Below are 14,884 nucleotides of genomic sequence, written 5' to 3'. Positions count from 1 at the left end.
TTTATGAGCAGCATTTTAATGCTTTTTTCTTTTGCGCCGCCAGATTTCGCTGGCTTCACCAGCGGTTTCTTCACGCAACTTTTGTTTACTTTTATTGGAAGTTGATATGGCGCCGGGCAGCAAGATGAAGGAAAACGAAACAGACGAAGAATACTTGATTTCTATGGCACGGAGCTGCCAAAAAAGTGATCCCTATTTTACAAAGTCTTGGATGCTTACGGCAAAAACACTTTTCCCAGAAAATTTCGGAATACAGGCAAGCAAAGCTATTTTTTTGCAGTTTAATTGTGGTACAAGGCCAGTGTACGAAGTCTGTCGTACAAGTCGTGTTAATGAGTTCGTTAAAGCTCTTAGCACTGCAAGATGCCTATGCGCCGCCGCTCTCTTTGAACGCGACCGACGATTCCCTGGAAGTGGTGCAATTAGCTACTCACAAACCTGTTAGACATGGAGTGGTTTTTCCTGCAGCTAGCCGTGACCGATGTAGTGCCTTGACACTGACACCAGACGCGAAACAAAATTTGAGGACACTGAAAAAAATCGCTTGTTAGCTTTTCTTTTTTTTTGGGGGGGGGGGCGGCTCTAATTCGTGGCATCTAAGTGCGAGAACAGCTCGATTGCGTTTCACTTAATTTACTTGCCAACACCTGACATAGACTTCCTCTCAGTAGTGATACAGTGAACAGCGGTGCTGTTATGCCACTTCACGTCACGGTGTTGCTACGAAAAACCGACAGTTCAGCTAGCACGCATGACGATGACGACATGCTTACGCGCCCTGCAAACGTGTCAGTGATTCTTCGTGTGCTGATAAGTGAGAAAAACTTGCTTCCTCATGTAATCAGAAGTAAACAGCACGTATTGAATCTCATAATTTTGGTTTTAGTTAGTTGCTGGATCTCGTGTGCGTCACACCTGATTTTGTATTAATCAAAGCTGGCGACTGATTCGACAACTCCAACATGTAGAGCATGAAAAAAATTAGTCTAGGAGTGGAATATTTAAGAAAATGTTGATGCCAAGTACTGAGAACATTTCCTGCAACAAGAGCTAAGGAACTTCGTGCTTAAAATTATGCTTCAAATAACTTGAGCAGGAGGATTGATCTGGCTATGGTTTGTATAAAACAGCTATAAATTCACCCCACTAGTTACACACCTAACGACAGGTAAACAATCTCTTGCATCTGCTTGTCATCGTTCGCAAGGTCTGAAGGATACCATCTTGTTTCCCCATAGTTTAAGTGTTTGTTTTTAAAATAGAAGATGCCCTGCACCCATTTTCTGGTGAAAATTATCCGTGTCATAGAACCTTGATAATTTGTATACGAAGCACTCATGGAGCTGTAACCCAAACAATATTAAGCTATGCGAGTTGTTTGGCTGACCCATTGGCTTGTGTTGTGCTGCCATTAAGGAATTTGCATAGCACTTCCAGTGCAAGTTTGAATTACCACCGGATCATACATTTACACAGTCCACTCTGTAGGACCCTACAGTAGGTCGCCGCCGCAGAACTAAAAAATGCACTTGTAGTGAGATATTGTGGCACTTTAAAGACGTCTGCATTGTATAAATAACTCCGTAATCCTCTGACAGATTAATATGGTGCCTTACGCCCTGTTTTAGGACTTTAAACTCAGCACAAGATTAACTAATTTCCTTTGGCACCGTGAGTATTTCTGTCAGCATCTTAAGTAGGGCTCTAAACGGGATGACTTGGCAATGTCACTTAACAAGGGACACCATGCCGGCCTGCGTGAGAAAGAGAAAAAGGAAAGCAGTAATTGGACACAAAGAAAATGTATGCCGCAAGGAATTCTTGTACAGACCCCTGTGCCTCACTCAAGCATTACTGTGAGCCACTTGTAACTAAGTCTGCCACTAAAGCTTGTGGTAAATCATGCTTGTTGCAGAAAATGGTTTGCTAAAGTAAACGCAAAAAAATTAGTGTGCCCAGCTGGTCCCTCAAGTGACAAACAAGAACACTGTAAAAGTAGCTTTGCATTACAAAAAAGGGAATGCTGCATTTCCTTGCCTACACGTATGTTAACCACGAGGGTGTCCACAGAATTTGTGCTAAATTGTGGACATACTGCATCAAGCACTTTGACACACCCCCATGACGTCTCGTTTTTGTTTCTTTCTGTGTCTCTTACAGTATGAAGCCTACTGCCTGGCTTCAGACAGTGGAAATATCAAAGAGGCATCGGGCTACTTGGAGGAAATGTATGTCCGACCTTTATCTGTTTAAGAAATTGCTGTAATATTGGTACATATTTTTGAGAAGAGTTAGGAAGGTTATCCCCTTTGAAGAAGTACTTATATATTAGAATATAATTTTATGGTTGCTGTTACCATGGGCTAGATATCTTAAGGAACAGCTGAAAGTAACGCAGCTGTGCACAACATTTTGACATGATTACTATTCGGAAGCATACGCTTCTGAGATTTACAAAAGGCACACTCTTACTCTGTCTAGATATTAGTGTTTTTAAACTCTATGATGGTGGGTGACTGTGAATGATCACGGCTGTTAATATATTTCTAGCGCAATTTGAGCTTTCCTCTTTTATTTTAGGTTCAGGAAGTTTCCAACAGAACACCGTCTCTGGGATGAGGTGTACAAGATAGCCAATGCCCTTCGAGCTGACACCCTTGATGGCAAAGTTGCTGTCCTGAGAGGTATCTTTGTTTGGGCATTCTACACTCTCACCTTTCATTTTAAACTTACTTACAGCATGTATATTGCCACAGTGATGTTTATTGACAAAAAGAAAATCCAGAAATGTGTCAACAATGACGGTGCAGTGGCCTTTGTGGGCTGTTGGCCACCTTGACTACTGCTTGATTGCCGAAAAATTCTTTACTCTATTTTGTATGCTTGCTTCTCCCTGTAACATATTGGTAGAGGTACAGTGGTGGAACAGCTGCGCCAAACTGTGACAAGAGCGAGCCTTTGCGCCATCCTGCGCCAAAAGGGAACTTTAGCAGAAAATTGCACCGAGCCTGCACCAAAGCATGCATAAGAGCAAAACCCTCCTTCTGTTGATGCTTCACAGCTAGCAAAACTGAAATTAAAACCAACAGCACGCTATCATCATCATCATGGAAGGAAGCTGAGGCCCATCCATAGTTTCTCACTGTGTAGTGAGAAAGCGTGGGCCCATCAGAGTCGCCCGGTTTGTCATTCACACATTTTTCTCTGACGGACGTACAATGTAGTGTAGCTGTACCGTCTTGCTGGTGCTCTATTTCGGTGTCGAACCCGCATGGTACTGCAGAGTTTGCTGAAGGAAGATGCCACATTCTAGGATTAAAGGCACATTTTTTTATGTTTATGGGTGATAGCAGGGCTTTGAGAAAGAGCCGCTCCAATCAGAATCAAACATCGTGCATAGTTAAGAGTGGTATTAACATATGCGGTACTCGGCGAGAGCCGCCACTTCAGTGTGTGCTGCCATGTTCATTGATGCAAAACATTGGCATTGAGTTTGTGTCACTGCGCTGTTTCGATGAAATAGCATTGCCAACGCAAACACAAAGCCGTATTTGCATTTCACGCATGCGCTGTGGCACTGGTGCCTTTTTCCTTTCCTTTTTTTTGTGGTCGCAAAATCTTTGTGATCCTTAATAAAAAATCCCTTATTGTGCATGGCATGACATGAACATATTGCATATATTGCATGAACTTGATATATTCATGTTCAGTGCAGGCACGCATACTCGATCGGTCTTGTGGTAAGCCTTAGTCCACATACCGTGAATGTCGCACTGTGTTAGATCCTGGGTTCATAAACACATATTTGTTGATGATCTGTCTGTGGTGCCTTCTCAAATCCATATCAGCAAACCGTGCCGTAGCGTCCTTTGTGTGCCGTGAGGGGAAGATGCATCACATACTTTCCTCGCCACGCATGCAGGGTAAGCCTTGTGCAAACATGTCTCTACAACATATTGACTATATCAGTTAATATTTGCATGGTATATGGTAAGCACACTTGCATTAGACCCTGCACCAAAAGCGCTTGCTGCTGTGCCAAATCGACTTTTTGCTGCACCACGACCTGCGCTGAAAGATGAAATGACTGTTCCACCACCTGACGTAGTGTCCATGCAAGCCAAAGCTCAATAACTGCTCTGTCTTGACTGTACCAGCCAATCACATTGTCTCGATGTCAACACCACGGGACTTTTCGTGGGCTAGCATTAACATTCAGAACATTGAAATCATTTCACATGTACAAATGGAAAGTGACCATTTCTGCCAGTACCACACCCTAATGTTTGCCAGAATACCACTCGACATTAAGCACGGACTTTCACACACATTGTTCAATTAGGATAAAGTGCGCAATGTGTCTTTGTACTTCATGTGGGCTGTCGTTTGCTGTGGGTTCAATTGTTGAGCATATGTGGCCTTAAAGGTGTCCAAACGCCTGTTAGAAAAGGTGGGGAGAGGAATACGTCTGCCATTAAAGGGCATCTTAGTTCACTGAAAGCTGTGCACTGAACCTGCACAGAACAATGCCCGCCATGGTCTACTGAACATCCTGCCATGATTTTGCATTTGCATGACCTTGCAGTCGTTCCACTTGAAAGAAGCCACAATCAATGCAGTAATGCTGTTCTGTGCTATCAGGTAGCGCCACTGTCTCACAAGTTCTTTTTATGCTTTTGGTTTAGCCAGAGTAGCCACTAGCCTGTGCGTGCACTGTTGCATGAAAGTAAGGAACAGAAATGGTGCAGGTTATGAAATTTGAAGAAAATGGTGGGCAGAATTTTGAGAAGCTACTACATATTGAGATCTCATAATTTTGGTTCGAGCTATTTGGTGCATCTCGTATGCATCATGCCTGATGGTGCATAAGCAAAGCTTGTGACTGGTTCGTCAACTTATATTGAACACTCCAACATGTAAGGTATGAAAAGATTTGTTCAGGTGTGGAATATTACAGAAAAAGTTGATGCCAAGTATGGAGTAGAATCAGTCGCCATCAGTGCGTTGCCACATTTTGCGTATTATTCTTGACGAACGTATTAATGTTTTAATTACATACCCACCTACTCTTGTATAGTTACTGTCACCATTCCTGTATTTTTTTCATCCTGTGCATTTCTTTTGCGAACATAGTTGTACTACGCTGTATTTGCGCCCACCTTATGTAATGCCTTCAGGCTTTTAAGGCTATACAATAAATGAAATATTTGGGGCTCCCTATTGCATGTACAGAAATAATATTTCACTGAGATTTTCTTAGCAGTATTACCTAACAGCCATGCAAGTTTATTTACCATGCTCATCATGTGTTGCAGGGCCTCTCAGCTACTTCATTATTTCATTTAGCTGCAAAATAATTGTCATGATCTTTTCAGATATGTTTAATCACCTGCCAACAGCCTCACAGCATGACATCTTACTTTCTATAGCCGGTGAGTGAGCAGTTCCGTTGTAAAATTTTGCCTCTCCAACACAATATGTGGGACATAAAATCACACTGCAAGTACTAATCACTGAAGAACAAAGGCCTTTTTGTGATGACAGTTAAAGTAGTAAGTGAATGTTTTCCTGACAACTAGTTGCTAGGCAGCATCTCTTAAATGGGGTTAAATGTTCAAGAGCTGTAATCTAATAAATCGCTCACACTCACATCATCAGAGTTGTCATGTTTAAAGACCGCATTGCCGGCAAAAGCTGCCGCACTTTTCCAACACACTCCTGTTAGGCTTATGTACAAGGTTATGACGTCAATAATGATGTCACATGCAAGCAATCTGCTAAGAATCAGTTGTAATAACCATGATGCATTAAAAAGTGGAGATTTAATTTGTTGGAGATCGAAAATAGCCTGGGGTCTAAACATTTGACAGAATTGCCTGTCTGATTAGGCTAATTAATTATGAAATTAATAATGTCTCCAACCAAAAAGTGGGAATTGTTAAATAAAAAAGCTGCACCCAGTTGCCACTTGTTTAACCCGTGAGGATGGAGCTGAGCTGGGCCTGAAATGTTGCGTTTTGTAAATCCCGCTTTTTGCTTGAAGACATTACTAACTTCGTAAAAGATAGCCTGAACTGTTTGTGTACATACAACTGCCAAAGCAGAATATTTGTTAAAGACGTACATTACTTTAGGAACAAAATAAAACAATAACAGTTTGATCGTAAAGGCCTAGAAAATGCTGGCAGTCAAGAGCGCTTTCATTTTGGAGGTGCTGCAATGCAGTTTTGCTTCTCATTAACTACTTATTCATTTTTCTGTGAGAAAATTATGAAGTTTTATGCACTTTCTCAGAAAAATATGCTAGGAATGATGCTGTCAATAACATTTCTTGGAAATATTAATGTCACAATTGGCCTCAATTGCCTAATGTTGAATGACTTGGGCTAAATACTACTCAATATCAAGCAGTGTTTCAATCGAGTAGAAAAAAAAAGTGCAGATGAAAGAAGCAGACGAGACAGGTGCCACAATACAACTGAAAGCATTCTAAAAAATCAACTTGTACTGGCATATTTTATCATTCATAGTAACAGTCACCTCAGCTAATGTAAGACCTGTGGGCAACTTCCATAGCACATCTACATAGCCCACAATAAATGTCACTTACAGCTATGCCTGTTTTGTGCGTACAGTTTGCACCATTATCTTCTCTCTTGTACATTGCAGAACATTGCATGGACACAGCCGAGCACTGCAGGCTCATGCTGCTCCTCTTGCGAAAGTTTCCTGAGAAGGTGGTGGAACATGGTGTAAGTACTCTGAAAGTGTTGAAGGCCAACTGCAACAACATTTCACTTTGGCTCAATTTGTAATAAACTCAAAAAATGATTTGACAGTCAGTGGCACCTGACAACTACTTCATTAAATTGAAAACTTTAATAAACCAGAAACATTTCAAACACTCATGTGAATAACATGACATTTCTGATCTAATACTAGTCTGTTGAGCATGTCTCATATTCCTCCGTGCTAAGCAAACCTTCTTAAACAGCTCAATGGGATTTGTCACCTCGGCTGAAACCAGGAAGATAGATATTTCCCCTTTACTTTACCCATTTCCTTCGAAAATATGATTGAATTTGGGGAGATGTAGCGTTAACTTTGTTGCTTTAAGATTTTCAAGGCATTATACCCTGTAAATATGTGTAAGGGAATCAAAATTACCTTGTTGAATAAAAAAATTTGTAAAGTCCTTATTCTTCAAATCAAGTTTTGAACGTAAATGAGTAGATTATACTATGAAAGCAATCTTGGCAAATTTGCAGGACAAGTAGTTATTCAATATTTTTATTAACAACTTTTAAATATGCACCACCCTTGCAGATCACATTTATGGTTCAGAAATATAACTCCTGTCCCAGAATGTGGCCTCTTTGAGATTTTCAGTCTCAAAGGTCCTGCCCAGGGGCTGCGCGATTTCTCAATGTTCTTGGTTCTGCGTCATTTCCACAAGCGGTAATGGTGGCATATGTTTAGTTTTGGCATCAAAAGCTAGCTAGCTAGCTTGCTAGTTAAAATTTTGTGTCACATCCACTCGTACACTAAAGGGGCCCTGAAACACTTTTTTTTAAGATAGTTAGGAAATGTCGCCGATCTGTCAGAGAGGCTGATGTGAACACACAAGTCAAATATTACTGCTCAGCACGCAGCAGGGAAGTGACAATCTTGTGTCAGAAACAGTGAACAGTCGCTTGCTTTTTCACTTGCAGAAACCCTAGTGAAATTGAATGCAATTTTCTTGTCCAGGTGAAGCTGATTGACACACTACAAATGGCTGAGAAGCATAGCCATTGTCAAACGCCGCTGAACCAGTTTAGGAAATTGCTTGGTAAGGAGTTTGTGCGCTTGCGTGTAATGATGTACAATTAGCCTGTTTGGTGGGTCTGCCAGGATAAAGCACCCAGCTTTTGGTAGCTTTGGTGACTTCGGTGGCTATAATGTGCTTTTGCCATTTGTTTGGAGCATGGCTATGCTTAATCCGCAACAGAAACGCGTAGATTAGGGAAATTGAACTGAATACTGCCTACACTAACGCAGGTCTCATTGTGTGTCTGAGCCATTGACGAGGTAATTCCCTCTAAGCTTCAAGTTTCTGAAGGTAGACTATTAGTAAACAGTTAACTTTAAAAACAAAATAAATGTCATTAACCAAGAAATGTAATTAGCTCTGTTAAGGTGTTCAGAACTTTTATGTGATGATCCGAATAATTTTCTACTACTTTGGTAAATCAGTTCTGCGAAAACAAACTAGGTGGAGTGTGTTTCATTGAAGGGAAAAAATTGTCATTCACCTCAGAGGTGAATGCTCTGAAGCAGATGACAATTTTTCGCTTTCATTCTTTCTACAATAACTTGCTAAGTTCAATAACTATAATGTAAAACTTCATATGCATCGTTCAGGCAGTTTCCAAATAGCCCGAGCTTTTACCTTTCTTTTTGCAGTATGTGATGTGGCTCCTCTGGTTCTGAAGGTGGGTGTGGAGCTCCCAGTCAAGCAGACATACAGGCTTATCCATAAATGCATTGAATTCTACACAATGTTCATTTATGCACCAAACAGGAACAAGCTTGACCTGTTCATGAAGCCAGGGTAAACAAAACTCACGTCCTTGCATGATGCTATGCTTTGTTGAGTTTTTTGTTGTGCATGTGGTTTATGTGTGCTTTTGTGCCAACCAACAAAAAGCTTTTTTTAGCTGCACACTTCGTATGCACATCTCAGTGTGTGCAATGTTAAGACATGCACGAACCTTCCACTTTTGCTGCCTTATGCCACAAAAGTAGTGGTAAAGAATGAGGGTTGGCCCACAGGTCCCATGAATACAGTTTGTCTTAAAATTTAAAGTTACACTTAACTTCTGTTTACCATCCCAGGAAAAACAACAGTAATGTATATGCTTTTCAACCAAGCTGCTGCTGTTTTATCAGTTTTGCTCCATAGGCTCCAGGAATGTATAAGGATGTGAAATTCGTCTACAAATTGATCACATAATATCATGAGCAATATGACGTAGTCTTGAGCTAGTTCGTGATCTTGAGATATAAACTGAAGTTTGGTGCCCATTTTGCACTCGACATGTTTATTTGTGGTACCATAAGCACTGGTTTTCAGCCCTTCACTAAAATGAGTGAGCTCTTAAGGCATGTATGAATATTTGAAGGGGCTCTAAATTATGTTTGAAGCACCTCTTCTGTAGCACAGATAGTAGCATTATGTGGCAGTAAGTTTGTGCATTTAAAGAAAGGTTATGAGGTGCCACTTGATGGTGTAATGATGATTGGATGAGAGCATAATTGTGAGTAAGTCAATGAATTGTGATTGGCTACTGACCACACATTTCCATGTGTTTACTTCAGTCAGGCTACGAGCAAGAATTACGTCAGCTAAAGTTTCTTGCCCGTCCTCTCTTTATCATCTGTGTAAATCCTTTCTGTAATTAGCACTCATTTGTATCCAGTCCACCCTTATGATATTTTGCACAATCTTAAAATTGTCAGCCTATGTTCCCAAAAGGTTTTTACTGTTCATAACTATTCACAAGAGCGAATGCCAGCAAATTGTCATATTGGACATAAAGGTGACAGGCCTATGACAAATAGCACTTATGACCAAAAAGCATTGTGAATTCGGCCTATAGTGTTTACATCCCGAAACTGCAGAGCAAGCTGTGAGATGTGCCATAATAGAGGGCTATGGAAAATTTTGACCGCCTGTGGTTCTTTAAGGTGCGCTGCAAACTTTCTACATAAACAATTTTTTTTCTTTTTTCTTTCTTTTTTAAATTTTCATTCTGCCCTGTTTGAAATACGACCACGGTAGTTGGGAATTAAACATGCATGACCTCGTGCCCAGCACTAAAATGTCATAGTCACTGAGCTACTGCGGGGGACTTATTTCGTAGTCTTGAAGGTGCTGGAGGCGGCAGTAGCACCGAAAGTGGCAGTGGTACTTCGGAGGCTGAGCTGTGGCGGCAGCTGTTCTCGTTTATGCTGTGTGCTGGGCGGCGCCTACGCTGGGAGCTGTCAGAGCTGCTGCAAGAGCCCCTGCCGCTACTCCAGGAGAGCCACTGGCAGCACATTCGTGCCCTGCTGCGAGCACGGCCGGCACCACCCCCGACCGACCTCACAGCAGGCGCTGCTGCGGCCGCTGCCATGGAACCCGAAGAACTTGTGGCTACGCACAAACAGGTTTGGTCCAGATGTCGTCTCGGTTGCACTAGGGTGCATGGCTGTTAAGGTTCATGCGGGCAGAGGCCTTGGACGGTATTATAAGACACTGCAACACAGAAAGCATAATACTATATTGATGTTAAACAGGAGTGGTTAACAAAGTGGTATTACAAGGCAACACAGATGTTACATTAGACAAGGCTGGTTAACAAAAACAATGTGACAAGGTAACACAGGTCTAAAACACAGACAACAAGGCGCATAAAGCGCTTAGGTACATGTTCCTTATATACTTCACTTTCATTTATTCAACCCTGATGGGATGGACAAAATCAATCAATTTATCTAGCGGATCAAATTAAACAAGATCCAGGAAAAATGCCAATAGTACACACCTATGATTCAGTTGGCAATATTTTCCCTATTCTTGTACACCCCTGAATCAAATGCGTGCCCACTTTCTATATGTCCAAAGTAATAAACTAACATAGAAATTGCCTTAAAGCAGCTAAACAAAGTAGAAATTTAATGCACAGTGACTTTATTAGCAAGAAAAGTGGGTGAGGACCCAATATGTGTTGCACAATAACGGCCGGTTTCCGAAAGTCGGCCTCGCTGCAGGTGGAAGAGCGAAAGGAACATAATATAGGTTGTATGTCTTTAATTAAACTGCAATAAATGGATTGAAATACCAGTTGCAGCATCCTCTCCCACACTCCCCCGTCTCACCTTTTTCTGTTGGGGCAGTGCCTGCAAAACATGCAGTCAGTTGTGCAGCCTTTCGAAGTTGTGATTGGTTAAGAAAGCAGTCAGTTTATAGAGGCATAATTTAGTTCCTTTCTCATCTTTGTATTTACAAGTGGATTCGTGGAGAGTCCTTGCATGAAAATTAGCTTTTCACGGCCAAGGAAGGCAATGTGCTGAATTTAGCAAATTGTGTAGTCAATAAAATTGCCCTTGAGTGTCACTTAACTGAGGGAAGGGAAGGACTACATGGTAACAGGACATGTATTTATAAGGTTCAAGAACTTGCAAGCTCTCACAAAGGTACAAGCTAAGCTGATCCTTCCATAGCAGATGCACTCATTCCTAGCTGCTGGTAATGAAAGTCGTCATTATGATAGCGGACACTGCTGTGCTGGTGGGTCCACATACGGCACTGAGTACCCATTTTTTAATGAACACCATATGATTGGAACAGTCTTTCTGTTCATGTTGTGAATTGAGCTATTGAAAAGCTGTTTTCTAGCATTGCTTTTAAGTTGCTATTTTCAACAACTGTGTGTGCTTTCTTAATGTGCTGTTTTTCTTGTTCTGGTATATATTGTGTTGCTTTAGCTGGGTTGCAACTTCCACTCTTATCCTGCACAAAATGTTGGACTGGTATGTGTGTACATTATTCAACAAATAGAACAGATGTGAAAAAGCAAGTGCTTGATTTGACACAAAGATATGCACAGAAGTACTTTTCATGAGTACTTCTATGTGCACTCACATGTGCACAAAGGACTTCACATGCACAATGATATTAAATATGATAGCTTATAATGGGAATTGCTGTAAGAATTAAGGAGGAGATTGTCACTCGTCTCAGTTTTTTTTCTCCTTCTGTTTTCTGTAGGTCTTCTACTGCACCATTGTGATATTTCTGCATGCACTCTACAACTACGGAAAGAACATCAACCCTTCTTGGTTCCCAGGTACAGCCAAATTTTGACGATTAGCTTAACTCTGGTTTCACAGATTTATCTATCCATCCTTAGCCAGTTGGTGATTGTGTAAGCTGGTGAAGAATGCAAATGTGTGAGTGACTTGACCAATTCCATCATTGGTTCAATCATAAAAATTCACAAAACCACTTATTCACAAACTAGTGGTTTATTGGAGAGAGGGATATAGTGTATCCTTTCTTTTTGCATTGGACGTGATAGTTCACCCTGTTCTGATGCCTGTTTTTATTGCAAAGTTACAACATTATCAAAATGAATACTTAATGGTTCTGATTTTTTTTTTTGCAGTTCTTGTTTACAATATTTAAATCCCCTGTCAAGAGTCTGCTTTCAACAGATGGTGGCTTTTATCTCCTGCTTTGAAATGTAATAAACTTCATCACAATTAGTTCAGTGGATGCTGAGAAAAAAAGAAAAATTCTCAACTCCCACGCATTGAGATAGAAGCTCCCGATATAAAGTTTCTTCTCAAGCTGCTTTTGATTCCACCTGTATAAGCGTAAATCTTTGTCTCTCCTGGGTTCTGAAGTCAAGTGTTCTTCCTCAGGTACCACCAGTGATATCCAGTGCATTCTGTTAGAGGGGCCACGGTGGGTGAGCCCAGCATCTGAACAGTAAGTGCAGTTCATGAATGAAAGAATGAGTGAACATACAGACAAACTTTGTTTCTGCCTAAAAGAGTGAGAGGCTTCTAAATTAACATTAAACAGAAGTTGACGAGTTCCTGAGCGCTGCAGTTTTCATGGTTGCAACACTCAAATTCTTAGTGGCCCTGTTGTCTTCTTCAAGTGCGTCACTAACTGCAGGTCAGAAATGTGCAGCAAGAAATTGCCGAAGATGAGATCCTAGTATGCGTATATTTCGATAATTTTGTATTTTAGAAAATGGTGAAAAGTATGTTCATTTTCGTCATCGCCACTTAGACGCTTAACGCCCCGAGTCTCATCAGGAGGACATGTACACACAGCAAAATGAAAGAATGGAACTCTGGGTCAAATATTCTATCTTGTTCTCCACAAAGAGGCCAATCTCTCACTGCACACATTGTTTAACCATTGTAAAAAAAGTGTTGGCCATGATCAGAGACGGTAACGACACCGTCAGGTTTCTGATTTTGTATGTTTATTGATGTCGAACAAAGAAAATTCACGTGAAATGGTAGTATGTGTCCCAGAAATAATAAATTGCACGGGTTGGCCCTCCCGAGTACCGGATGCTGATAATGTGCTTTCTGATGATGTTAGTCACTGGAATGAGTTGAACACGCCATAGTGGTGTAGTGGCTCGGTCATTGCGCTGATAAGCCTAAGGGCATGGGATGAAATTCCAGCCACAGTGGCTCTTTTCCATTGGGTGCACGTTAAAGAACCCCTGATGGTCATAATTAACCTGGAGTCCCTCCACTGGAGCTTGCCTCATAATCACATCTTGGTCGTCACACGTAAATTCCCAGGATTAAATTTTTAATTTTAATGTCGAAATGAGTTGAATAATGAGAAGTGATGAATATGGAAAACAGATTAGAAATCATTGTTATATACTTTGATAGTAGTTTGATGTAGTAGCTGATAATGTGAACAATGTTTTTGTAGATATCTGTCATTGAGTAGTAGTTGTCATTGTAGATTTGATTTTTTTAGCTGGCAGAATAGAATATTATTTGGTGAATGTTAGAAAAGTGTTGTGTTTTCATCCTTGCATAATTTTGCTGTTGGAGCTGACGTTAAGCTTCGAGAAAATTTATGCTCTGTGCTTTTATTTATTTTTATTTTTAGGCCAAAACACAAGAAAAGGAAAGTTGAGCCTGAGGTATGTGTTCATCATTCTTCCATGCATAATGAAGGACAATAGGCAACAATATTGTTAGATTTCTCTCTGAGGCTGAACAATAGGATGCTTCTTTGCTGGCGTGGATTATTCATGCTTCTCCCAGTCAAATGTTACTACGGCAACTCTTCTTTGTGTACTGGATTGTGTTTAATGCAGATGCCTTCGGTGATTGCTTATTTTATGCAGACTTAGGTGCTTCTGCTCCATAAGCATAGTAAGTACAAAACATCTTAAGTCATTCAAGCAGAACTTTTTGTTGGGCTAGTTGGTGCGTGTTACCGAAGTACTAAAGCGCTAAACAGACGACACAAGAAGAGACACGGACGAGCGCTTACTAACAACTGATGCTTTATTGACAGAAACACATGATATATACGCAAATCTGGCAGCGCTACACACACATTGTCTAATATCACATAATAACCAGTCAAAAGGCGGTAAAACTATTGTAAAAGATGACCAAACTCTAAGAAAATATGATGTTTGCAACAATGACACGTGGTGTATAGGGCCAAAGGACCATAAAATATAATGGAAGATTATCTTTTATGGTTTTAATAAGATTAAAAGGAAGGGCCTGGAATGTGTCAGTGAACCGTCAAAAATACTGTATAAAAGTGAAATGTACTCTTGTGCAAATGCTGAAATGCTGGCTCCAGAGACAGCTCTTGTTTAAACCTGGTAAATTTGAAAACAGAATATAAGCATTCTGATTTGCTTCCTTGTGTTTACATTTCATTTTGACTTGATAGCAGGTGATATAGTACCAAACTGGTTCCACTGTACGCATTTATTCTCTCGTACTGACCACTCTTTGCATAATCAGAGAAGAAGTAAGGCAATTTGGGCAGATTGGTATGGCACATTTGCTAAGAAAAATGCATTGAATCACGTAACAAAAGGAAGAGGAACATGCAGAAAGACAGTTTTTTATAGCACATTTTTCGACCAGAATCTATTAGAACTGTTACACTGAATTTCATGAACAATAGCTGCTGCATTTAATAAGTAATTATGTACCTGTAGTGGCGCAACTATTGCCTCCAGAGCCAGTGAAGAAGAAGACGGATTATGTCCAGGTCACCACAGTGCGGGGACCGAGGTTAGGTCCACTACAACAATGTGTGAGTCAGCAAGTGAAACACCTGAGA

At 40.7% G+C, this 14,884-nt stretch overlaps 1 protein-coding gene across 2 annotated transcripts in view; it reads left to right on the top strand.

Annotated features, from left to right (window-relative positions):
* The first annotated feature begins 81 nt into the window (after positions 1–81).
* Positions 82–14,884, top strand: part of IntS10 (integrator complex subunit 10) — a 31,532-nt gene continuing 16,729 nt past the window's right edge. The window contains exons 1-11 of one of the 2 annotated variants that reach the window (XM_065427253.2): positions 82–256; positions 2,161–2,228; positions 2,581–2,684; positions 5,376–5,432; positions 6,670–6,752; positions 7,750–7,831; positions 8,446–8,593; positions 9,906–10,191; positions 11,795–11,873; positions 12,451–12,517; positions 13,679–13,712. In XM_065427253.2, the coding sequence (XP_065283325.1) occupies positions 107–256; positions 2,161–2,228; positions 2,581–2,684; positions 5,376–5,432; positions 6,670–6,752; positions 7,750–7,831; positions 8,446–8,593; positions 9,906–10,191; positions 11,795–11,873; positions 12,451–12,517; positions 13,679–13,712 (1,158 nt within the window). In that variant the 5' untranslated portion in view covers positions 82–106. The remainder of the gene's footprint in view (positions 257–2,160; positions 2,229–2,580; positions 2,685–5,375; positions 5,433–6,669; positions 6,753–7,749; positions 7,832–8,445; positions 8,594–9,905; positions 10,192–11,794; positions 11,874–12,450; positions 12,518–13,678; positions 13,713–14,884) is intronic. The other variant, XM_065427254.2, reaches the window with a different exon arrangement.

Source organism: Dermacentor albipictus, chromosome 4 (assembly GCF_038994185.2).
Source record: "Dermacentor albipictus isolate Rhodes 1998 colony chromosome 4, USDA_Dalb.pri_finalv2, whole genome shotgun sequence".
Lineage (NCBI taxonomy): Eukaryota > Metazoa > Arthropoda > Arachnida > Ixodida > Ixodidae > Dermacentor > Dermacentor albipictus.
This window is presented reverse-complemented; position numbering and strand designations above follow the sequence as displayed.